This window comes from Electrona antarctica, assembly GCF_951216825.1.
Source record: "Electrona antarctica genome assembly, chromosome: 2".
NCBI lineage: Eukaryota > Metazoa > Chordata > Actinopteri > Myctophiformes > Myctophidae > Electrona > Electrona antarctica.
The window spans coordinates 5,327,464-5,354,577 of NC_136807.1; the positions used below are offsets into that span (position 1 = coordinate 5,327,464).

Sequence of the window (27,114 nt, forward strand, 5' to 3'; positions counted from 1 at the left end):
CGAACCGCCGACCCATGGAACATTGGACGACCTGCTCTACCTCATGAGCCACAGTCACCCCTTATATTATGTTATATTAATATTGTATATATTACACATCATCAGCACAGGTTCTGGATATGATTCTGTAGAGTAGAACAGTACGTGGTTCTCAACCTTTTCAGGTATGAACTGGGGACCCCCTACCCTGGGGACCCGCTACCCTGGGGACCCCCTACCCTGACAAGCACTTGGAGTTGTAGGAGTTGACTCGGTTCCACAGATAAATATTGTGGAAATTAAAATAGCAGATCTACAAGCTTGTAATTCTCAAAATTGTTTGCCTCTTTCATATATTATTTTACGATTTGCCCAACCAATGTTTGACCAGATAGTACAGTAGTTTGTTGATTAGGCTATTTTTGATGCAGTAATGGCCTTTTTTCCTTCTTTCTTTCTTTCTTTCCTTCTGTAATTTTTTTCTTTCTTTCTTTCTTTCTTTCTGTCCATTTTTCTTTCTTTCTTTCTTTCTTTCTTTCTTTCTGTCCCTTTTTCTTTCTTTCTTTCTTTCTTTCTTTCTTTCTGTCCCTTTTTCTTTCTTTCTTTCCTTCTGTAATTTTTTTCTTTCTTTCTTTCTTTCCTTCTGTAATTTTTTTCTTTCTTTCTTTCTTTCCTTCTGTAATTTTTTTCTTTCTTTCTTTCCTTCTGTCCCTTTTTCTTTCTTTCTTTCTTTCTTTCCTTCTGTCCCTTTTTCTTTCTTTGTTTCTTTGTTTCCTTCTGTCCCTTTTTCTTTCTTTCTTTCTTTCTTTCTTTCTTTCCTTCTGTCCCTTTTTCTTTCTTTCTTTCTTTCTTTCTTTCCTTCTGTCCCTTTTTCTTTCTTTGTTTCTTTGTTTCCTTCTGTCCCTTTTTCTTTCTTTCTTTCTTTCTTTCTTTCTTTCTTTCCTTCTGTCCCTTTTTCTTTCTTTCTTTCTTTCTTTGTTTCTTTGTTTCTGTCCTTTTTTTTTTTCTTTCTTTCTTTCTTTCGTTTGTTGTGTGTGGAGGTATTAAAAGTCCTTAAATTGTCACTTTACTGTCATCTGGGAATCCAGATGACAGTAAAGTGACAACAAAAACAAATCATGTGGTTTAACCACTGAAGTCGAGCACACATAAAATCATGTGGTTGAACCACTGGAGTAGATCCAGCACACATTTGAGAACAGGGAGCTTATCTGAAAGCTGTCATGGAGTGAGAGGTTGGGCCAGGCAGCTGGGCTGCATTACAATTTACATGGCACTGCACTGAACTGAAAGCTGATTGCAAACATTGTAGCGATGTGATTTATTACCCTTAACAAACGTATTTCGAACAAATTCAGTGAAACATTTGAATACTTAGTTTCAATATAATGTATGATTGTTCTGTTGCTAAATTTGCACACGTTCATATTGTTGGCTGGCCCACATGAGGTGTTTCTGTGCGTTTGCGTGCGTGTGTGTGTGTGTGTGTGTGCTTGTTATTTTGACCAATACTGTAGTTTGGACATTAACCTGGTTAAAGAATGAAGAGAATGGATGTGGTACTTTGATTAAGTGCACAGTTTGAAAAGAGAATTATAATCGTAAAGCGAAAACTAAAATGTATAAATTCCTATTTGGACCCGTGATTTTGTTTGGAAGAGCTCAGTGTCTTTTAAAGATGAATTTGTACTTTCCAATTAAACAATTTTTGTTGAGTAATGACAATGTTATGGAGCTAACTAAATTTAACGTGTTCTTTTTTTTCTGTACTGTAGGTCAAGACAACAAAGCTTTGATGGTTTGTTTAAGCATTGTCATTGTTATTTTCAGCACTACCACCATGTTCATAGTTGTACATTCATTTGTTTAGACTTAATACATATCTTAAATGTATATTCTCAACACTTTAGAGCAGTGGTTCTCAAAGTGGGGTCCGGGGACCCCCAGGGGTACTTGAGGGAGTTCCAGGGGGGACCCAGCTAGATGATAGTTTGGAACCAAATGGACCCTTATGGGTCTGTAACTCAGAGAGTGTACAAATGGAACCAAATGGACCCTTATGGGTCTGTAACTCAGAGAGTGTACAAATGGAACCAAATGGACCCTTATGGGTCTGTAACTCTGAGAGTGTACAAATGGAACCAAATGGACCCTAAGGGGTCCATTTGGTTCCATTTGTACACTCTCAGAGTTAAATTAGCATTGATTTTACAATATAAATTGGGGGTCCAAGAGATAGAAATGCTATTAAAATTTAATAGCATTTCTATCTCTTGGACCCCCAGACATGCATTAGTCTACGGACCACTATTAAATAGTGGTCCGTAGCCTAATGCATGTCCAACTGCGGGGTCCTTGAAATTAAACGGGTTGAAAATCACTGCTTTAGCCGTAAAAATCTTCTCTTATGGGGGTCCCTGGCATGTCTTTTCAAATGGGGGTCTGTGGGGCTAATTAGTGTCAATTTGGGGGTCCTTGACATGAAAAGGTTTGGGAACCACTGCTTTAGAGGTCAGTAGAGTATCGATGTAAAGCCACTTGGTTTATTTTATATTATTAATGCACTTTCTTTCCCATGAATATCAAATAAAAAGTAATTTAAGTGTTTTCTCCTAATAGTCAGTTACACATATTTTATGGATAAATGGGTCTTAGATGTTTCGTGTTTCGTCTGTTTAATACAAACAAAAACCAACAACAAATAGCCTTTTATACTTGGCACTGTTCGCACAAAGGTGTCATAGAGATTTCTGAAAATATTTATATCAATTGTTTTAAAGGACCACTTCACCACTTTTCAACCTATCTTCATATAATAGGTCCTCACTAATAATCATGATAAAATGGCACGATTTTTCTACTCAGTCTGTGTCTCATAGGAGGGCTGTGGGCAATTTAGAAACCGTCCTCCAGTGACATCATCATTAGGCAGATCTTTTTTTAAATAAGATGTTTTTACAAAAAAATTTAGATTTGCATTAATCGTGAGAACGATGGCTTCCATTTTCGCATTGCAACTCTTCAGGACTAGAAAGCCTGCAGTTTCTATTAGCTTGTATTCCCCATTGATGATGTCACTGGAGGACGGTTTCTGAACTGCCCACAGCCTTCCTATGAGACACAGACTGAGTAGAAAAAAATTGCACCATTTTTTCATGATCATTAGTGAGGACCTATTATATGAAGATAGGTTGGAAAGTGGTGAAGTGGTCCTTTAAGCCTGGAACCAAGCCATCCAGAATCCTGGTGAATCATGACCATAAACCATTTCATTCTGTGTCAAGAAATATTTGAAAACTGCAAAAGAAAACTGTTTTCCGAGACATTCCGAGACATTAATATTGTAAAAGAAAACGGGTGCATCTCAATAGGTGTAAGTGTGCCACACAAATGGACTGTAAAAACGTGGCAAGTCCAACTCTAAGGATGATCACAATTATTCATAATCAACAATAATTCATAATCAATCTGTTAGTAATCATATTTATTGCAAGCTCATGTTAAATTACAATACCACCATAATACAAAATTAGCCTTTTAGTGGGTTAACAACAGTAGTTGAGTCCCTTTAAGTAAACTTCCACAAGGGGGCAGCAAAGAGTTACAAAAGCACAAAAAAAAAATCAAGACAGTGGATTGACAGACCTGACAAAAATAATATATTATAGCTATAAAACTTGTCATCCTTTTAACTTATGTCCATCCAGCCATGTCTACGCATGACTTGTAGATCTGCATCAGAAAACATTGCAATAACGTTTTGGGCTTAACCCATTTTGGACTGCGGTCGATTAAAAAAAAGGCTTCTAAATCCTAACATTTTTCTGAAAACCCCATGTTTCTATGTCAGTGGTGCTCAACCTTTTTCATGTCAAGGACCCCCAGAATTATCTATATTGGGCCATGGACCCCCATCTCAAAATATGTAGTTCCAGGGACCCCCCCACAGAAGCCAATATTTTAGTTAAAAATGTTCGCTCTGAAATATATATTCAAAGATTTGCACCACATTTTCACGATTTTTCAAAAATAGCAGACCTACAAGCTCGTAGCGCGCCACTCGGTGGCGCGCTATGAGCTTGTAGATCTGCTATTTTTCAATAGCTAAAGTATAACATAATGCTTGAAACACCAACAGGGGTTCACGCCCAAAATGGGCTATGAAATGAAATGAAATGAAATCTATATTTACCCAGGGTATCTGGGCTAAGCTCAAGAACTTGTTTCCAGCCAGGCCCTGCTCATAGAACACATTTCATCGTAGTGGTTGATGCCTTGTTCAAGGGCATTTCAGCGGTGGTAATTTTAACGTGTCGGACGGCTGGTTCGAACTGGGAACCTTCCGGTATCTAGACCGCGCCGCTATCCGTTCGGCCACCGCTGCCACATCTGCATCATCCGTGGCGCATCTGTCTGTGGTTCTGAAGGCATGTGGTCTGAAGGCCTGTTTGTAATTCTCCTGCAGTTCAAAGCGGTCCTGTTTGGATCCCCTCTGTGATTAAGGACGTGTGTGTGTTCATCTACCCATGTGCATGATTTCACTCTGTGCACATTCAGTGTACGTATGCCATGCGTGTGCTGAGAATTTATTATCGTGTGTGTGTGTGTGTGTGTGCGTGTGTGTGTGTGTGTGTGTGTGTGTGTGTGCACATGCGCACGTGCTAGTGGGATATGAGGAGGGGAAAAAACATTTTGACGATACATTCCTTTTAAGCAGATCCACATATGGTGCTAAAATGCATTCCTGCAAAACGACACCGATAAACATCCACCGTCTCAAGCTGCACGTCCCACTTCTCAGACTTAGAATGACGTGTACTGTATGTGACGTCTAAAGCTTGTATCTTAAACAAAAGTGCTTTAAAGTTCCATTACAGGTGTAAAAAATGGTAAATGGTAAATGGTGCATTTATATAGCGCCTTTATCCAAGGCGCTTTACATAGATTGTGCATCAATTCACCCATTCACACACCGATGGCGGCAGAAACCATGCAAGGCACTAGCCAGCACATCGGGAGCAATTAGCGGTTCAGTGTCTTGCTCAAGGACACTTCGACACCAACTCTGGGGGAGCCGGGGTTCGAACAGGCAACCTTGCGGTTACCATCCATAAACTCTACCCCTGAGCCACCGCCGTAAAACAGAGACGATATAAACAGGAAAAAGCAAACTGCATCGAGGAGCTGCATCGCCGGTTGTAAACTAACTGGTGTTTCATGGCCCATTTTCGTTTGTCCCAGGCCGACACCAAGGTGTCTATGTATGGCTTCCACATGCGTACACGACACGTTAAGCCAAACCACACGTGTCTCCTGGATGATGAGCCACACACACAAAAAAAAGGATGGGAACACGACGGGATTTAGTGGCTGAAAAAGTCTAGACTGCCCACCTGCTCACATCACAGTCCGTCCATGTTTGGTATGGTGCGTGGTCAGTTTCGACAGTTCACTGCTATTATGAACTGTAGCCGTAGGGTAATGCATCTAGAAGGTAGGAGGAGAAAACAATAAGATTTACACCGGCATGTCTGCTGGCAAAAATAAACGAGAATACATAGAGGTTTTAAATTAATGTGTCTCAGTCAGTAATAGTAATAATATTTACTAATATTAGTTTTAAGTGTTTTAAGTTGAGCTGCCCGAAGAGGGTGACAAATTAAAGGAAAAAAACAACAAAGTATCTTAGTAAGGTGTTCGGCCACCAACAAGCCATAAGAACAGCTTCAATGTGCAGTGATTATGCAGCGACTCTTCCATCTAAAGTAGTGTTTCTCAACGTCTACTGACCATGATACTGACCATGACACTGATACTGTCACAGGGATGTCAGGCACAGACGTACGTGACATCAGGCCCCTCTCACAACACTATGTGACAGGGCCTGGCCACAGGGAGGCCAGGCCCTGCCACAGTCCTGTCACAGGGAGGCCAGGCCCTGCCACAGTCCTGTCACAGGGAGGTCAGGCCCTGCCACAGTCCTGTCACAGGGAGGCCAGGCCCTGCCACAGCCCTGTCACAGGGAGGCCAGGCCCTGCCACAGCCCTGTCACAGGGAGGCCAGGCCCTGCCACAGTCCTGTCACAGGGAGGCCAGGCCCTGCCACAGCCCTGTCACAGGGAGGTCAGGCCCTGTCACAGTCCTGTCACAGGGAGGTCAGGCCCTGCCACAGTCCTGTCACAGGGAGGTCAGGCCCTGCCACAGCCCTGTCACAGGGAGGCCAGGCCCTGCCACAGCCCTGTCACAGGGAGGTCAGGCCCTGTCACAGTCCTGTCACAGGGAGGCCAGGCCCTGTCACAGCCCTGTCACAGGGAGGCCAGGCCCTGTCACAGCCCTGTCACAGGGAGGCCAGGCCCTGTCACAGCCCTGTCACAGGGAGGTCAGGCCCAGCCACAGCCCTGTCACAGGGAGGTCAGGCCCTGCCACAGCCCTGTCACAGGGAGGTCAGGCCCAGCCACAGCCCTGTCACAGGGAGGCCAGGCCCTGTCACAGCCCTGTCACAGGGAGGCCAGGCCCTGCCACAGTCCTGTCACAGGGAGGTCAGGCCCTGCCACAGCCCTGTCACAGGGAGGTCAGGCCCTGTCACAGGGAGGTCAGTCCCTGTCACAGTGAGGCCAGGCCCTGCCACAGCCCTGTCACAGGGAGGCCAGGCCCTGCCACAGTCCTGTCACAGGGAGGCCAGGCCCTGCCACAGCCCTGTCACAGGGAGGTCAGGCCCTGCCACAGGGAGGCCAGGCCCTGCCACAGCCCTGTCACAGGGAGGTCAGGCCCTGCCACAGGGAGGCCAGGCCCTGCCACAGCCCTGTCACAGGGAGGCCAGGCCCTGCCACAGCCCTGTCACAGGGAGGTCAGGCCCTGCCACAGGGAGGCCAGGCCCTGCCACAGCCCTGTCACAGGGAGGTCAGGCCCTGCCACAGGGAGGCCAGGCCCTGCCACAGCCCTGTCACAGGGAGGCCAGGCCCTGCCACAGCCCTGTCACAGGGAGGCCAGGCCCTGCCACAGGGAGGCCAGGCCCTGCCACAGCCCTGTCACAGGGAGGCCAGGCCCTGCCACAGGGAGGCCAGGCCCTGCCACAGCCCTGTCACAGGGAGGCCAGGCCCTGCCACAGGGAGGCCAGGCCCTGCCACAGCCCTGTCACAGGGAGGTCAGGCCCTGTCACAGCCCTGTCACAGGGAGGTCAGGCCCAGTCACAGCAGGCCCCTCTCACAGCATTGTGTGACAGCAGGGATGTCAGGACCTGTCACACAGGGCCTAAATGCACTGTGACAGGGCCATGATGGGAGGGGCCTGATGTGATAGTGCCTGACAGGTGGGAAAAGTGGAGTGGACCCAAACCATGCCAGCATAAGGGGTTTCATGCACTGCATACCTACTATAACGCACTGCGCAAAAAGCATGGAATACGGATGTGTATATTACAGGAAACTCCCATTAAACTTTCCAACAAACTCCGGTAAACTCCCGAATTGTACCATCACACCTGTATATTACCGTATATTAACTGTATATGCTGCTAAACTTGAGGTTTACGGGAAAATACAGTGCCCATAATTGCCCGTTAACTCCTCTTTTCACGCAGTGACGTCCCTCTCTATGTAGTTGTCAAAGGTTCTGTTCTCGCTAGATCACAAGATCCTGCACTGACATTCTCAGTCACCTGCGGAAGAGCTGCTCTTGCTTTTCCTTACATACTACTGTATCCCCTCAGCCATTATATTATGGCTGTTTGTGTTTGGACATTTCTCTTATGTTCTTAATTGTTTCCTCCTGTTTGGTTTAAGTATTTAGTCATGTTTACGCAATGGACATGGTGGCCGATCATAGGTATTGCAGCTTATCACAGCTGGGGCCAGACACAAAACGGTTTCGACCACAATGGGCTCGACTCACAAGCTTGAGCTGTGACACTACTGAACATGCAGGCCCGTCAAACCTTCCCCGCCTGGAAGAACGGGTGAAAAGGGAGTATGCGCTGGATTAGCAAGTGAATGGGCATAGATTTCCAGTTCCCTCTGTGTTATTACTTGCACAAGCAGAGCGCGTGTTGTGTTGATCAAAGTCGTACCATATGTCACACACATTACTGCAGTGAAATTTGTTCTCCACATTTGACCCATCTCTTGGAGCAGTGAGCCGTAGCCGTGCCGTGCTCAGGAATCATTTGATTAGTTGATTTGACCCCCCGATCCAACCCATTGGGCCTCATGCGCCAACCGTTCTTAAGAAGTTCTTAAGAGGAAATTTGTTCTTAGACCCACTTAGGAAGTTTTTAAGAAGGTTTTGGGATCCCTCAATCTTTTCTTAGCTGTGATTTGTTCGTAGGTAAGAACAGAATCTACGCACACTGTGGAGCACTCTTAGGGTGTCTTTTTTGTTCTTAAGTGCAATCTGAAAACATAAAGGAAAAACAGCGCCCTCTGCATGATGCTCAAAGTTTGGTCTGAGGACCTCAAGGGGTCCTTGAGGAAGTTCCAGGCAGTCCACAGCAAAATATGGAACATTTTACCACTTTAATCCCATTTTATACTTTGAAAATAGCAAATCTACAAGCTCACAAACGCGTCCCATTACTGCCCATTTTTAGCTTGTAGATTTTCGAAACATTTTGATAAATAGCAGAAAATATTTTCATATGGGGGTCTGCAGAATGCATGTCAATTTTGGGGTCCTTGACATGAAAATGTTTGAGAACCACTGGTTTAGAGTTTACAACCCAACCCAAACAAACGCAACATACCCACCACATAAGAAAGTTGACTATTGTGAGATAAATAATAAAATACATTCATGAATATTGAAAATATTGAAAATATGAACATTTCTGTTCACTTCAGTACCTCTACAGTACTATTGATTTTTAATGTTTGGAGTCTGGTGTTCCACCATATTTTGACTTTAGTTTAGGTATTCTTGACTTCACTCAACTTTATTTCTGTGTGTGAGGTCCTGTGATTTTTGTGTGCTGCAATCACACACAGGTGTGACTGCAGGCAAGGCCATGGAGTCATGCAAAACCACACCCACCTGGGTGAACACAGGTAGGAAAGTGAATTCCCAATGCCTTATATGGGATTGGTGAGGCGGTTCACTATGGTAATTAGGATGCTAATTGGGATATGTGGGGCGTCTACCTATGATAATTTGAATGAACTGGCACACCCCTTCAAGTTACGATGATTTGGATTCATCATCATAAGAACATGCTTACGAACAATTCTGCCTACTTAAGAACGTTTCATGAATCTGACTGGACTTCTCTTAGGAATGTAAGAGGAAAAGTTAGGAACTTATTGGCGCATGAGGCCCATTGATGTTTAGTGCCAAGCAGGGAGGAATTGCAGGTCCCATTTGTACAGTCTTGACTCTTTGGTATGACCCGGCTGGTGATCGAACCCCGATCTCACAGTTTCAGGGTGGACAATCTAACCACAAGGCCACTGTCAGATGATTGCACTTTGAGTTCACCTTTGTCTAGTTTCTGTGAGAGCTTGTTGGTCTGTCAGTGGGCTTGCTAAGCATTTTTATACATTCCACATAGCATGACAGGCTGTTATATCAAAACAGGTGCATTAGATATTTTTCTCCACTATGTAAAAGTTTTTCCTTTAAATTGTCACCCGTCAGTGTGTATGTACTGTTTGTCACTCTGTTATTCCACCAGACGATGCTGAAAAAGCCAAAACAATCTAGGTTGCATTGATGTCAAAATTAACCACGTCAAACAACAATACTGAACATAATGGGCCTAGGGCATTCACTTCTAGTAATTTTTACTAGTTGACTAATTGCCTAGTTTACTAGTCGACTAGTTGTTTAACCACCTATTATGTAAAAAATACATAATAAATATTATTTGGAAATAAATATTTGTACATTTAAAAACGGTGTACATTGGTGACTATAACTATAATCTACCTGATCTTGAGGCCTACAAAATCGGGGAAAAAATTAAAAATAAACTTTTTTTTTTTTTTTCTTAACTAGTCAACTAGTACCAGCAAGGTCGACTAGTGGATTTACTAGTCGACTAGTGAACTAGTCGACTAGTTGCTTAATGCCCTAGGGCCTACATAAATATGTTCGTATACCATACTGTATAATTATATCCTACTAACTTGAATGGAACTGTGCCGTGCAACAGAGGCCCTCTCCGCGCGCAGTCCGGTAGATGGGCGACACACACACCCTGGCGGCGGGGGGCAGGTCCGTGAGGCGGGTGGACAGGGAGTCTGGGGGCAGATATAACGTGGAGCGCTGGGCGGGGAGAGCGCTGCGGCCAGACGCCTGTCCCTCCCAGGTGAGCCAGTAGCCCCTCAGACCGCCCACGCCGGCCTTCCAGTCCACCTGCACCGCGTCGCTGCCCACGGTGGTCAGCTGGAGGTCTGCCAAGGCAGGTGTCACTGAAAGATGAGAGGAGAGGATGAAGGATGGGTGGGTGGAGTTATGTGTACAGGGGGAGGGGGGGGGGGAGAGGATGAAGGATGGGTGGGTGGAGTTATGTGTACAGGGGCAGGGGGGAGGGGGGGGGGGGGTGAAAGGAACATAATACTGTACACTAAAGACCTCAGTTTGAATATATTTTGTAAAAACTCTTAATTTGGAATGTATCCACTGTTTAATCTGAGAGGGTACAAACATTTGATATAAATGCGGTACCAAATTTGTACCAAATGCACATTGCACATGTACTATCACAACTAAATGAAGATTTTACTGTGTAATACAATCCACCATATGCCCTCAATACAGTAAATTAACAATATAATGGTGCGATTGTGCTCAAGTTCCAATGGAACCCTGGGAGAACCCTGAGGGTTGAGAAATCTGAGTTGTGTTTGTATAGCAATTAGTTGAAATTCAAGAACCAAAAAGGATTAGGCTGTGACCTGAGGATTACCATTAATGTCAGGTAAACTGATCCCCAGTCAGTGCTGCATTGTTACACCCCATCCGCAATTTAAGTAGGGCTGTGTTACAGCCCCTGTAGTTGGTCTACTTGGGCCTGTGTGGTTTGTTAGGTAGGCCTAGTCTTGTGCTTCCCACAGGTCCTGCCGAGTTGCCAATCGGGTGCATTGGGAGCACCTGGCCAGTGTTCCCAGGGTGCACTATAGAGCGTCGCAGTCCCGCCCCCTACCATGGACCAGGAAATGAATCCCAATGCATTTTTCCCATAGACATTTCTTAAAGTATTTATTTAAAGACGGTTACGCCGCGGACAAAGCCAAATCGAGTCGTGACAAATCATGACAACAAACAAAACATTTTGGGCCGAACAAATAATTAGAAAGAAGAAAAAAACGGCAGGTTACAACACTTTTGTTGTTGTTTTTCTTCTTTGTAATTATTTGTTTGGTCCAAAATATTGTGTGTGTTGTCATGAGTTGTAACGACTCGAGTTGGCTTTGTCCGCGGCGTAACCGTCTTTAAATAAATACTTTTTGAAATGTCTATGGGAAAAATGCATTGGGATTCATTTCCTGGGCCATGGTAGGGGGCGGGACTGCAATGCTCTATAAGAGGCTGGGTGTGGCCACAGTCTCTCTCTCCCTGATGGCAGCACCACTTTAGTTGTGTCTTTGGTTTGCATCATTCAACACCCCACACTACATTTACCACACAGCCACTCACCTACACTACTGATTTCACTGATTAACACACCCCATATCATGTTGAAGCTTTGAGTTAATTTATATTGTAAATAAATATTGGTTTGTGCACTTTTAAACAGCTGTGTGTCTTCCTCCTTTGTTATGGCCCAAGAGCCAGGTCATAACACCTGCAACTACCAATTATTTGATTAACAACATTTTATGATTACTTTTCAGTTAATCAGATAATATATTTTTCAAAAGTGAAATAGCAAGCTGGACTTTTTATTTATGTGTGGTTCAAGGAGGACCCAACCTATTCATAAATAAAGCTCATGAAAATATGGTAACATTTTTGTCAATTCACTGCGTGTCTCAGAGGAGGGCTGTGGACAGTTCAGAAACTCCATTTCAATTGTTTTTATTACATTTTTGTATGAATGCGAGAACAATGGCTTCCATAGTTCCATTATAGTGCTTTCCAGGAATAGATATGCCTGCAGATTCTATTAGCTTGGATTCCCCATCGATGACATCACTGCTGGTAGGCAGGTTTCTAAAGTCAGTGTCCACAGCCCTCCTCTGAGACACAGACCGAGTAGACATAAATGGTACCATATTATCATGAGCATTAGTGACTGAGGAGTACCAATTATTTCAAGATAGGTTGAAAAAGTCGTCCTTTAACTGTTGCAGCCACGTTGGACTTCATGGTTCATTTATGCTATACCGTAGCATTATGTTATGCTTTAGCTATTGAAAAATAGCAGATCTACAAGCTCTAGCGCGCCACCGAGTGGCGCGCTATGAGCTTGTAGGTCTGCTATTTTTGAAAAATCGAAGAACGACGGACATAGAAACATAGCTTTTTCAGAAAACTGTCAGGATGTAGAAGACATTTTTAGAATCTGATCTCAGGCCTAAATGGGTTAAAAGAAAAGAAAAGAAAAGAAAGACATGTCAGTACTGACGCTCACCTTCCTGAGTGCACACCTTCACAGACATGGCTCTCTCCTTGCCAGAGGAGTGAAGGGCGCTCACGGTGACCAGGTAGGTGGTGTCCGGCTGGAGGTTCTTGAGCAGCGTGGAGTTCTGTCCTCGGGCCACCGTGACGGTGTGGAGTTGACCGCCGGGCAAGGCGGAGTATTCCACCCGGAAGCTTTTGACAGACGCTGGCTGGAGGGGACCCCAGCTCACCCTGACGCTGCTCGCCCCTGACTCCGATACCGTCACCACGGCTGGGCTCAGCACCACTGACGGGAGAGAGACGAACAATGAAACAACAAACGGCATTAAAAATGTACAAACAAAAGGGTTTTTCACCTTCAAACGACGTAAATTAATCCCACAAGGGGCAATTCGTTATGAGCAGTTTACAGCTTACATAAATACTGCAAGGAAACATGCATGCACATATGTATGGTGTGATCATGCCTCTTATGTTTTTATCTTTTGCATTTGCTCATTGTATAGCACTTTGAAATAAAATCCATTATTATTAGTATTACATATTACATACATACATGTATACTATGGCTGTTTAGTTATGTAAACAAAAGGCACACTCTGACAGTTAAAAAAAGGGTATTTCACCATCAAACATTGTAAATGAATCCCACAAGGTGCAATTCGTTTTGAGCAGTTTACAACAACAACATAAATACTCCAAACTCCACAGACAGACGTACGTACGACAGACAGACAGACAGACAGACAGACAGACAGACAGACAGACAGACAGACAGACAGACAGACAGACAGACAGACAGACAGACAGACAGACAGACAGACAGACAGACAGACAGACAGACAGACAGACAGACAGACAGACAGACAGACAGACAGACAAGACAGACAGTAAAGCATTTTCAAATTGTATTGCCGAGGGACAACAATTAGAATAGATTTTGTATTCTTTTGCAAGCGGATAAAATGGAGGGACTAAATTCACCTGCTAAAACATGTCCTGGAGAAGACAAAAGGCTAGTAGCTTTACAGAGGATTTAGTGGTTACAAAACTCAGGAGGTTTCACTCTGGCAATCTTAGTGCAGTTTCTATCTTTTATTGTGAGGTTGTGAAACCAGCAGATGAAAGAAACGCCCAGAATACTTTCAATAACAGATTGATCATAAAAATGAAAGAACTATAATTTAGTTTTTCTGGCTCCTGCTTCACAATAACGGCTGCCTGCGTCAGTGTGTTAGAAATTATTAAAATAAAGTCAGGGAGAGCATTCTTGGGTCGTCACAAAACATTCTAACAAAATTCAAAACATATGATTGGAACCTGATGACCTGATGAACCTGCGATCACTCCCAAAATATTTTTCTGATGCTGTAAAATGTTTGTTTACATTTGAGTAAAATTGGTATATAGTTTCGCTTACAATCAACAAACCCCTCAAATGTATCTGTTCAAATAAATTACACATTCGGCCTTTAAAAAAAGTCAGGGTGAGCATTCTTGGGTCGTCCCAAAGAATTCGAACAAAATTCAAAACATATGATTGGAACCTGTGATCACTCACAAAATATTTTTCTGATGCTGCAAAAGGTTTGGTTCCATCAATGTTTGTTTACATTTGAGTAAAATTGGTATATAGTTTCGCTTACAATCAACAAACCCCTCAAATGTATCAAATAAAATTACAGATTCGGCCTTTAAGGGAAGATAAAACATAAAGAAAATGAAGACTGTTAACTGTTAACGAACAAGACTGGTACCAATTAATATGAGTTATAGTTCTTTCAGTCTCAGATGTGGGTGAGAATTTGGGGAAAGGATGAAAATATTTGTTGAGTATATACTGTAGTGCAACAAAATTGTACTTCCACAAAATGGTCTGTGGTTTTCTATACTACCAGGAAGTCACCTGGTATTCCAGGTCTAACTTCAATACACAGTAAAATGTGTTCCTTATTTCCCTAGGTCACGCTGCAGTTCATTGGAGCGACATGTATCTTATGGCGGCCGCCACACTGAGCTCCAAAATAGCGGAGCCTAGGCACGGCACACTGCCACTCAAACTGGCCTCCAATCACAGCACATCTTTTCCTTGACTTCGAAGTGATGTCACCGAGGAGAAAGTGATGTCACCGAGGAGAAAGTGATGTCACTGAGGAGGAAGTGATGATTCTGAGTCCCGGAAAAGACTTGCTGTGATTGGCCAGTAGTCACTTTGAGTGACAGCATGCCGTGTCTCCGCCATTTTGGAGTGTGTGTGTGTGTGTGCGTGCATGCGTGCGTGCGCACGCGCGGTGTGTACATTCTGCGCTACGTGCTAAATAACTACTTTTTACGCCATTGTGTGAAAATTGTGTGAAATAAATATATATAAATCAGCACTTCCCACGTCCTTGACACCAGATGTAATACAATTTCCCAGTAGGACAGAAAAACATCAGGCCAAATATTACCTGGCTTTGTGGTGAAGCTGACAGACAGGGGATTCAGTACTTGTTCATTTGATTCTGGTGACAGCGTGGCTGTGTAGGCGGTGTCCGGCGTCAGGCCCGTTAGCTCAACAGAGTTGGAGTCAGAGGGCCGGGTCAGTCTCTGGTACTGACCACCACTGGTACTCGGACTGGTACCACTTCCCACAGCTCCGCCGCCACCGACTCCACCCGTCACAACCGGACCGAAGCGGATCGCGTAGTAGCCTTGCAGACCGGCCAGAACCGGACGCCACTGGAGTGTGGCGGAGTCAGTGGAGACGTCGTGGACTTGGAGTCGCTCGGCCCGGATGATCTCTGTTAGGGAGTGGGTGGACGAAGCAGGATGATGTCACCGCATGTGAATTCATAATACGCATGCCTCTACGGCAGTGGTTCTCAAAGTGGGGTCCAGGGACCCCTAGGGGTCCTTGAGGGAGTTCCAGGGGGTCCCCAGCTAAATGATAGTTATAGGAACCAAATGGACCCTTAAGGGTCTGTAACTCTGAGTGTACAAAACTACAAATGGAACCAAATGGACCCTAACAGGTCCATTTGGTTCCATTTGTACACTCTCAGGAGTCAACCCATTTTGGGGCGGGAACCCCCTTTGGTGTTTTAATTATGTTATGCTTTAGCTGTTGAAAAATAGCAGATCTGCTATGAACTTGTAGGTCTGCTATTTTTGAAACAACTGACATAGAAACATGGGTATTTCAAAATTTTGAATAGAAGAAAAAAATATATATTTCGACGTCAGGCGTAAATGGGTTAAATTAACTTTGATTTCACAATACATTGGGGTCCCAGAGATAGAAATGGGCGACCGCAGCCTGATTCAAGTCAAACTAGAAAAAGTGCCCTTCCGGGCACAGGTCTCCACCAGGAGGATAGGAGTGTGTGTGATGTTTGGCAAAATGTTTAGGAGGATGTTTTTTTGTATTTGTTTTTGCAACAATTTTCTTCATTTTGTTGAGGAAATGCAGAGCCAGATCACTCATAGCATCTCTAAGGATAGAATTCTGGATGAGCAGGACATGTGCAGCATTTTGTACAAAACGGGCCACTCCTGAAAACTTTGGAAGGCAATCTTAGCCAATCAGTGTACAATCTGAGAAATCCAACAGACTCGTCTTGATCACATGACTACAGAGATCATGTGTACCGTTTGCCATTTCTTCATACGCCTTTGATGGCAATTGGATGATTTGAGGCATTTTGTTCCAAAAAAGTGTTTTGCAAAAATCAACCTGTTGGTGGCGCTATAACAGGCCAATGTGAAAAGGGTGGGATATATTCCTCAGCCTAGTAAGAAAATGTGTGAAAGATTTCACGTGAATTGCATGCTGCGTTCATGATTTGAGGCTTTTGTTCAAAACGGGGCAATCTTGCAAACTGTGAAAGCCAATTATAAGCAATTAGGATGGAATATGGAATATGGGACAGATCCAACTTGAGCACATGACCATAGAGATACTGTGTAACGATTTGTGAGATTTTTGAACAGAATCTGGAGGAGTAATATAAAAAAATGTGTTTTACAAGAGTCGGCCTCCTGGTGGCGCTATAAAAGGCAGATGCGGAAAATGCAGGTCAAAGGTTTGTCCTCGGCCTCTGGGGAGTGTGCATGCAACGTTTCACGCAGATCGGTGCAGTTTTAGGTAACAAATGTGAAAAGCTGCCTCATGGTGGCGCTATAACAGGCCGTTCTGGAAAATGTGGGGCAGAGGTTCATCGTTGGCATCCAGGGAGTGTGTGTGCAAAGTTTGGCATCGACCGGGTTAACGGTGCCGGAGATTAGCTGTTCACAGACGGACGGAAGGACGGAAGGACGGAAGGAAGGACGGACACACACACGGACGGAGTGCAAAACATACTCTGTCCCCATGCCTTCGGCCTGGTGGAGACAACCAGGGGGGGTAGGGGGGGTCCTTGAAATGAAAATGGTTGAAAATCACTGCTAGAGCCGTAAAAATCTTCTGTTATGGGGGTCTCTGGCATATATTTTTAAATGGGGGGTACGCAGGATAATGAGTATCATTTTGGGGGTCCTTGACATTTGGGAACCACTGCTCTACAGAATGATGACACTGCATGTTCTTGCTGCAGGAGTCCAGCAAGAACAGGACGTCACCCTCGCAGCAGTTGAGCGCTGTGGGGGAGAACAGAAGACAGAGGCTTGGTAGTAAAGCATGTCTCTGGACTTTGCTAACATGGCAGGGGGGTTTTGTTCCTACTGCAGTACATCTTGAGCCTTTGCAAAGCAGCAAGATTTAAAATGCTCCAGCCTTGCAGAGGCCCCTTGCTTTGCGGGAGGTCTTAGAACGCTATAGACACTAAGACAGAGTGCTAAAAACGTCACAGAGACCGAGACACTTGGATGTCTGCGAGCTTTTTTAACTACTGCAACAAGACAACCTGAAATAGCCAGCGCCTATTAGGCAACAAAATACTAACCCAAGAGGGGGGAGTGTAATGTTTTAAATGGGGATCCTCTCAACTCAAGAGGAACATGTGGGAGTGAGAGTACATGTTTTCTGAGGTAACCCGCATGCATTATGGCTGATACCCAATCTGGCAAAAAGAAATAAGCTATAAGCTATCCCCTAGTCTATATATATAGGTGTGTGGCACAGTGGGGGGTACGGCAAGGAGAGTTGAATCATTGATCCATTAATAGCGTCCCCTATCTCATTACAGGGAATCTTACATGCACAAAACACCGTCTCGGCTAGCTATTAGGCTCCGTCGTCTCCAGGAGCATGTGTGGAATTAGGGAGAAGCAGAGCGACATGCCTTTACATTCAAGTGAGGGGCACCGAGTATAGCGTGGGGCGCTGGATGCTCAAAGTGAGGGGCAGTGAGTATAGAGCGTCGCAGTCCCGCCCCCTACCAGGGCCCAGGAAATGATTCTCCGTTCATTTTCCTCATAGACATTTCAGAAAGTATTTATTTAAAGACAATTACGCCGCGGACAAAGCCAACTCTTGTCGTGACAAATCATGACAACAAACACAATTTTTCGGGCCAAACAAAGAATTAGAAAGTAGAAAAAAACGGCAGGTTACAACACTTTTTTTGTTGTTTTTCTTCTATGTAATTATTTGTTTGGTCCAAAATATTGTGTGTGTTGTCATGATTTGTCACGACTCGAGTTGGCTTCGTACGACGCTTAAAAGGTCTTTAAATAAATACTTTTTGAAATGTCTATGGGAAAAATGCATTGTGATTCATTTCCTGGGCCTGGTGTCGTCATGAAAGGGGGCGCGACGCTCTATAGCGCGGGGCGCTGGATGCTCAAAGCAAAGTGACACTTGGTCAAGGTTTGTGTTGCGTATTTTTACCTTGCAGTGATGTAACACCAAATACTGGTGAGATATCTTTCTCCATTAACTAGGAATTGATAATCCCAAATAATTTCCTAGTTTTCGTACATTGCACAGTGAAACAGCTCTCACTCTTTTAGTGTATAAATGGTTATAAACAAAGCAAATATTTGTTTTTATAAAATGTCAAATTCATTCATTTTGTTTTGGCATTTGGACTCATGCCAAGTAATTACACAACCCAAACCTTTACCAAACTGTAGTATTACTTTAAATAGAAGTGCAATGAGTGAGGCTCAATTCTTTATCTTGTTTGGACTCTTCAGGATATGTAGCTTTTTTATAAAAAATAAGCGATGATGAAATAAAACCGTCCAGAATTGAGCAATGACATAATAGTGAATCTGTCGCTGGCACCACCAACGCAGCTGGCAAGTATCTCCAGACGATGGGCGTTCTGAACATACGCCCAAGATGGCATCATATTGAGCTACATCATTTTGTGAAGTGTCCCAGTTTACAGTAAGTATAAGGGTCAATATACAGTACAGTACGTCACTTAACGACCACGTCTACTGTACATAAACACACAGACGCGCGCACACACGCTCGCACGCACGCACGCACGCATGCACACACGCGCGCAAACAAACACACAGAATGCCAGCGCTCATGCTCACCAATGATGGCATCCCTCAGGTCCTCTGTGATGATGCTCATGTCGTCGATGTCCACAAAGTACAGGTGGTTCTCCACGGGCGGGCTCACCACCTGCCGCAGCACCTGGTAGTTGCCGTGACCGGTGGACACCACCAGCACGGCCACGCCCTCGTCCCGCAGCTCGGCCATCGGCCCGACCACGTCGCCGGGCTTCACGCCGTCCGTCAGCCACACCAGCACCCGCGGGAGGCCGGCCCTCGCCCCTCCGTCCGCGCCGGGCATCAGCACCCATTCCTTCGCCATCCTGACGAGGGTATAGTGTTGATTTAGTTTTTTAGTCATAGTCTTTTGAATAATTTTAATACAATTTTAGTCAACTGGAATGTTTTAGTCTTAGTCTAGTTTTAGTTCAGTAAATATGATAAGATTTTAGTCGACTAAATCGACAGTTGATTTAGTCGACGGTTGATGGCGTCCTAATGGTTGATTTTACACTTCCTGAAAATAGCCGATCTACAAGCTCACAACGCGTCTGCTATTTTCAGCATGCAACCAAGCATAAAATTATACTTGTCTTTTACTTCTACTGGATCTCTTCTCCACTATAGTCCCTCCCTAACATTCTTAGTCTAGTTTTGAATTGTTAATAAATTGTCAATATATTTAGTCATTGTTATAATCATCATGATTCATGGCCTAGTTTTTATTTAGTTTTTATTCCGTTTTCCTCGGTGTAAAGACGTAGTCGACAAAATAGTTTTCGTCTTAGTTTTTAGTCGATTAAATCAGTGGTTCCCAAAGTGGGTTCCGGCGACCCCCAGGGGTCCTTGAGGGAGTTCCAGGGGGTCCCCAGATAAATGATAGTACACCCTGGAGTAAAATTAACATTGATTTTAAAATATATATTCCCAGAGATAGAAATGCCATTAAAGAGATAGAAATGCCATTAAATGGGGGTCTGTTGACTAATATGCATGGTAAACTGGGAGTCCTTTTAATTATTAAAAGGGTTGAGAATCACCTGGAGCCGTAAAAATGTTCTCTTATGGGGGTCCCTGGCATATATTTTCAAATGGGGGTCCGCAGGCTAATTAGTGTCAATTCGGGGGTCCTTGAAACATGAAAAGGTTTGGGAACCACTGGTTTAAATCAAATCATGTACCTGAGGGCCTCCTCCGTGTTGGTGTCCCCCCTCAGGGCCTTGGTGTTCCTCAGGGCCTCCTGGAGGCCACTCTGGGTGTTGTAGGAGTCGAAGCCGAACTCCAGGCGCGGCTGCGTGCCCACCTGCAGGAGGCCCACCTTCACCTGGTCCTCGCCCAGCGAGAAGGGCAGGAGGAGCTCCGACAGGAAGGCCAGCATGCGGGAGTGCTCGTAGGACGACACGCTGCCCGAGGAGTCCAGCAAGAACAGGACGTCGCCCTCGCAGCAGTTGAGCGCTGTGGGGGAGAACAGAAGACAGCGGAACAATGTTAACGGAACAATGGCTGTTATTGATGAGCTTATCAAGTGTTGTCACTGTGTGCGGCGGGATGATATCACTCACTATAAAGGTTATCATGTGGGCAAAAGAAACACGCTGACAGATGCCAGAGCTGGGCCAAAGCACGTTTATTTGTTTAAAGGACCACTTCACCACTTTTCAACTTCTCTTCCTATAATTGGTCCTAACTAATGTTCATGATAAATTATCACCATTTTTTCCTACTCAGTCTGTGTCTCATAGGAAGGCTGTGGGCAGTTCAGAAACCCGTCCACCAGTGACATCATCGATGGTGAATCCAAGCTAATAGAAACGGCAGGCTTTCTTTTACTGAAAAGTTGCAATGCAAAAGTTGAAGCCATCGTTCTATTATATATTTTTTTTAAACTTGTTTAAAAAAAAATCTGCCTAATGATGATGTCACTGGTGGACGGGTGTCCGAACTGCCCAAAGCCCTCCTATGAGACACAGACTGAGTAGGAAAAAATGGTGGTGTTTTATCATGAACATTAGTGAGGACCAATTATATGAAGAGATGTTGAAAAGTGGTGAAGTGGTCCTTTAACCACTGCTAGGCATTAAAAGAAGCAGAACTCATCTTGTGAGTTTAAAGACAAGAGCATATCCCTTTTTTTAACCAGGGAACATTGTGGCGTCATTCACAGACCTCAGTGGCAAACAGCCAGGAAGAAGAGCTAGTTTTGTTGTTGTTTATACCTGTCACTTGTTGCTTGTTTTTTGCTTTTTAAATGGCTATGATTGGCACTTTGTAACTCCAAGTATTGAAAACAAGTATTATAATAATAATTGTGGGCTCGAGTAGCGAGTCCACTATTGTTATCCCAGGGCCGGGCATGTACAATTTACCATTTAGGCATTTAGCAGACACTCTTAATCCAGCACGATTTACAGTACGCAAGAACAAAACATGGTAATACATCAAATACATTTAAAATGTAAAAATTGTCATCAAGAATCATAGTAAGCTAAGAACCTAACAGTGGAATATCTATATAATGAAACTATGCGTATACAGTAGAGTGCTATTGTAGGCTCGGGGAGATGACACAGAGTTGTCTCTTTGGAACACCACCCGTAGCTCCATTTATTCAAAGCCTCTTCCACAACACAACTCCCCGACACACAACAAACTGACAACACAACCCCGACGCACAACAAACTGACAACACAACCCCGACGCACAACAAACTGACAACACAACCCCGACGCACAACAAACTGACAACACAACCCCGACGCACAAAGCCTCTTCCACAACACAACCCCAACACACAAAGCCTCTTCCACAACACAACCCCGACGCACAACAAATTGACAACACAACCCCGACGCACAACAAACTGACAACACAACCCCGACGCACAACACACTGACAACACAACCCCGACGCACAACAAACTGACAACACAACCCTGACGCACAACAAACTGACAACACAACCCCGACGCACAACAAACTGACAACACAACCCGACGCACAACAAACTGCGTCAGCATTCAACGACAGCCTTTAGGCAAAACCAAACGATCCCCGAGCCTACACTATGTCTACATAAAAACGCTATCTAAGTTACATAAGTTGAGCCTCTGCATAAACCTGTAAGGTCGTCGAGGCCAGAGCAAGTGCTACGGCAAGTGCTACGGGCTAAGATGGAGTCTGAAGAGTTGGGTTTTCAGACTACGGCGGAAGATTGGGAGTGAGTCTGAAGTTCTGATTGCAATGGGAAGTGCATGCCATAGTTTTGGAGGCAGAAGGGAGAAGAGTTTGGGACGTGTGGAGCGTTGTCCCGGCGTTTTTAGTGAATGTACTTCAAGCTTCCCTGCGTTGGCTGATCTGAGCGCACGGGACGGTTTGTAGGATCCGGTCAGACTCAGGCAAGATATGGGGGTGCCATACCTTTGGTTGTGGGTCAACCTTATAGGAAGACAGAGGGAGGTGGGCTGTGACGCCATGTGGGTCAATATATCATCATCGAGTAGAAACCTACTCGAGCCCACACTGTTTCTTTAGGAACAGTATTTATTTTCTAGTTATTATTATTATTAAAGAAGTGGCTAAATAATTATCCATGAAGCCACCCACGCACAAAGCAGAAGCAGTAAGTACCTTAACCTTTCCACTGGTGTTGTGCTATTATGCAGATGTAGAGACCATTAAATAACACAGCTATCCAACTCTCGCACACACACACGCACACGCACACGCACACGCACACACACACACACACACACACACACACACACACACACACACACACACACACACACACACACACACACACACACAGAGAGAGAGAGAAACCCACTTGGAATCTCCCTCCCTTCTCTCTTCCGCCAGCCAACCTCCTTGGAACAGCTTGGTCTCACAGTCATTAAAACCTTTATACTGCATGCTTTCACCAGACCGGGAACCCAGAAGAAAGACTCGCACTTGCGCTACGGGAGGAAGTCGGAGATGAAAAAACAAAGTGATTATAAACTAAGATAAGATGAAATGAAAACAAATAAGCTTTAAATAGGGATGAGAGGAGCCGTTGATAACTTCAGAGGTACAGGGAGGATGAAAGGCCAAGTAAGTGTTCACAGTACACGCTGAGCCCGACGGAACAAGGATTTTTGCCAATGAATGTTCCATATTTCACAACAAAGTCGTAAAAGAGCTGTGAGGGCGAATCCAAAGAAAGAGAGGAGAGGAGAGGGAACAGAAGCTGCTTGGTATTGGTGGTAGTGTGGGGAGGTGTGTGTGGAGGGAAAAGAGAATGGGTATAAAGCCTAAGGGGGGAGGTGTGTATTGGCAGTTCCATCTGAGAGACGAGGAGGAATGCATGGCCTTATACGCTCACAGTGGACAGAAAGACACACAGAGGGAGAAGGGAAGAGCACTTGACTGACAGAAACAATTTTGCTAGACTGGAGATATTTAATACCAGAATAATGAAGCCCCAGTCCACCCCCCCGCCCCCTCAATCCACACAAGCGCGCGCACACACACACACACACCACACACACACACACACACACACACACACACACACACACACACACACACACACACACACACACACACACACACACACACACACACACACACACACACACACACACACACACACACACACACGTTGACAGCATCATTTGAAGTTGCAGAGCAAGGTTCAAGGAGAAGAAATTATGAATATGTGGAGAGAGTGAGAGCTGAGAGAGAGAGAGAGAGGGAGAGAGAGAGGGAGAGAGAGAGAGGAAGGGAGAGAGAGAGGGAGAGAGAGAGAGAGAGAGAGAGAGAGAGAGAGAGAGCGAGAAGCACACAGTGCCAGATTGCCTCTAGTGATTTGTGACCTTAAGAGAAAATTAGACATGGTTTTAGAGCTGAATGACATTTGAATCTGCACTGTTCAGACTTGAGTTTCGGAGTGGTTATTTTCCTGTGGGTACTACGCTATTCATCACTGCCTGGCCAACATGTGGTGATGATTGAGGAGCCGCGGGTATGGAAACTACACACACTTCTGTTCACTGTCTGTCTCACACGAAAACACATACTCTCTCTCTCACACACACACACACACACACACACACACACACACACACACACACACACACACACACACACACACACACACACACACACACACACACACACGACAACAAAAACAAATACACACACGTGCACATGCGCACGCTCTGCCTCTGCACCTGAAGAATGTCTTACATCTGTCTGGTTGTTTGGACTTTGCACAGCGGGTCTTTTGGAGGGAGGGGCTAATATGTGGCCTCTGTACAGCAGCCCCCAACTCAGATGTTGATATGTGTTTATCTTACACTGTGTAAGAGTTTACTGTGCACAGTAAAATCCTGTATATATTTTACTGGATAGGTTTCCAGATGGTAGTTTACGCTGCTAATAAAAAGTGGTGTTTAGAAGAGCCATATTATTGTAAATACCGGTATACTGTTAGAATGATTTGCAGGGTGCAGTGAGTGACATGATGCCAGAAACATGAACGATAACACAAGCTCACAGGACAGCATTAGGTCCTAAAAGTGTGTGTCCGAGTTAAATTAAGAGTCAGCTGAGCGCTTTGCATTGTATGTAAACATGTACACAGTCTAAAAATATATACACCATATGGCTTGCACAGTGTACTGTATGTACAAATTGTTTACAAGGCCGTTGAGGGCACACATACAGTACTACTAAGCATTCAAAATCCTCTCTTAGAGCCACCAGTATGGGCAGACATACAGTACATACTATAAGTGTACAACACAGCAGTGTAATCTAAGTATGCTTTGAAACAAGTACACAGTATAGGTCTACCAGGTTAACAAGCCTTTGCTGGTCCATTACACCAGTGGGTAGTCTACCTCCCAGGGGTTCTGTTGGTCCATTACACCAGTGGGTAGTCTACCTCCCAGGGGTTCTGTTGGTCCATTACACCAGTGGGTAGTCTACCTCCCAGGGGTTCTGTTGGTCCATTACACCAGTGGGTAGTCTACCTCCCAGGGGTTCTTGGAGGGGGTCGGTCATAATATTCTGTATGTAACAACAAATCCTTTCAAATGGGGTCTGTGGCCTCATACATGTCCTTGACATGAACATTTTTGAGAACTACTGCATTCCACATCCCAAAAGGCATGGTTGTGAGGTATAAAGGCAGAACTCTCTGAGCACATCATGGAAGAATGGAAGATAAAGGTGTTTAAACATGTCTAGCTTGCTGACATATAGTCAGCAATTGGACATTTCTTCCATACAGTACTCAATAAGAGAAACCATACACATTACATGATTTATCTTATATGGAAATGTGTATAAAACCTGGGACTGTCTTGTGTCTTCCACTCATACAAAGAAATATACACATGATCATGCTGATGTTTTGGAGAGCACTGCATGTCATACTTGTTGTAGCTGTATCTGTATTATCTTTGGTAACTTGGAGAAACTGGAGGAGTAAGTTTTTTATGGAAGCTCTTGGTTTACAAGGTCATCCTTGACATTATTAAAGGCACACAGGCTATAAGGAGCATAATTACTGTACGCTAAGTCGGCGGTGGATTCCCATCAAGACAAGTTGTAATGGATATGGCACAGTGACAGCACTGTACACACACACACACAACTATGTTAATAGTGAGTCACAAAAGGTGCTGTCACCACCAGGATTAGCTTTTCAGACAGACTGTAAGTCCAACCACATATAGGCTGATAACAGCTAAAACTATCTGAGGCTCATGGTCAATCCAATTTACCATGAATTATTACAGATTAATATCCCAGTTGAGGACGACCTTAGAGAGATTATAACAACTAGTAATTTACATACTATGGCTATTACATGTATATCTATCATTTGTGCAGATTATATACATGTTTAGCCCATTAATGATTTTTAGGCCTACTAATTCATAATAATTATTATAATATAATAGTGAATGGAGATCATATTGTAGGCCTATAGTAGTCTATCATGATTCGATCGCCTACTAGCCTACTTGTTAAACAAGAATTACCGTAAGTCAATAAGTTTAATTTACGATATGGTCAGTCAAAACGTTCAATAGCAAGCTGGTGTGAAATAAACAAACACCTGAATCACTGTACCAGGACAGGACAGTACCAACCCCGCCCAGACCCAGTACCTGGCTGAATCACTGTACCAGGACAGTACAGTACCAACCCCGCCCAGACCCAGTACATCCATAAACAAACACCTGGCTGAATCACTGTACCAGGACAGTACAGTACCAACCCCGCCCAGACCCAGTACATCCATAAACAAACACCTGGCTGAATCACTGTACCAGGACAGTACAGTACCAACCCCGCCCAGACCCAGTACATCCATAAACAAACACCTGGCTGAATCACTGTACCAGGACAGTACAGTACCAACCCCGCCCAGACCCAGTACATCCATAAACAAACACCTGGCTGAATCACTGTACCACAGTACCAGGACAGTACAGTACCAACAACCCCGCCCAGACCCAGTACATCCGCAGCATGCTGAAACTCACCTCCTTCAGGTAAAGGGTCCTGTGAGTCCGACGGCCGCAGCAGGGCCACGCAAACCAGTGCACAACTCAACAAAACCCGAAACTCCATTGCGGACGATGGCGATCAATCTGTTCCAGTGGCAGATTGAGATTCCCTCGAAATAATAGTAGCCTACTTCAGAGGTGTTTTTTTTTCTTCCTGGAGGGGGTCTTCAACCACCCATAGCCTGAGAGCGCGTCAGCAAACTCAAGATAGGTAATTCATATCGCAAAGAATTCATACACAATCTGTATTTTTACTCTCTCTGTTGTCTTTAGGAAACATTATCCGCCCCCCGATCGAAACGTCGATAGACTCGTTATATGAAGTAGGCTAGTTTCTGTTGGGCTGCACTTGTAGGCTAGTATTCAGTCCATGCAGGCGCTCTTCAATGAAAAGTGAGTGCGCTCTAAGCGCGCAGCTTTCTCTTGCTCTCTATACTCCCTCCTCCCTTCCAGTTCCAGTGCGCGCCGCTCAACCCTTTCTTTAATCCCAATATGAGAACCTATCGGCAAATAAAGAAGAAACAGTGCCCTCTTTTCAGTCTGCCTGGAGAGACGGTATCAGGTACGGTCGCCCCTAAACCATTCT

General features: G+C 44.5%; 1 protein-coding gene across 1 annotated transcript; it reads right to left on the reverse strand.

Moving 5' to 3' along the window:
• Positions 1 to 3,446: 3,446 nt before the first annotated feature.
• On the reverse strand, positions 3,447 to 26,921 carry vwa1 (von Willebrand factor A domain containing 1). Its single transcript, XM_079520365.1, has 7 exons — positions 26,505 to 26,921; positions 20,147 to 20,420; positions 19,005 to 19,288; positions 14,984 to 15,316; positions 12,544 to 12,819; positions 10,094 to 10,378; positions 3,447 to 5,466 (listed from the first exon to the last, which is right to left on the reverse strand). The coding sequence occupies exons 1-7, from the start codon at positions 26,590 to 26,592 to the stop codon at positions 5,438 to 5,440; spliced, it is 1,569 nt and encodes a 522-aa protein (XP_079376491.1). The 5' UTR covers positions 26,593 to 26,921; the 3' UTR covers positions 3,447 to 5,437.
• Between the last annotated feature and the right edge of the window lie 193 nt (positions 26,922 to 27,114).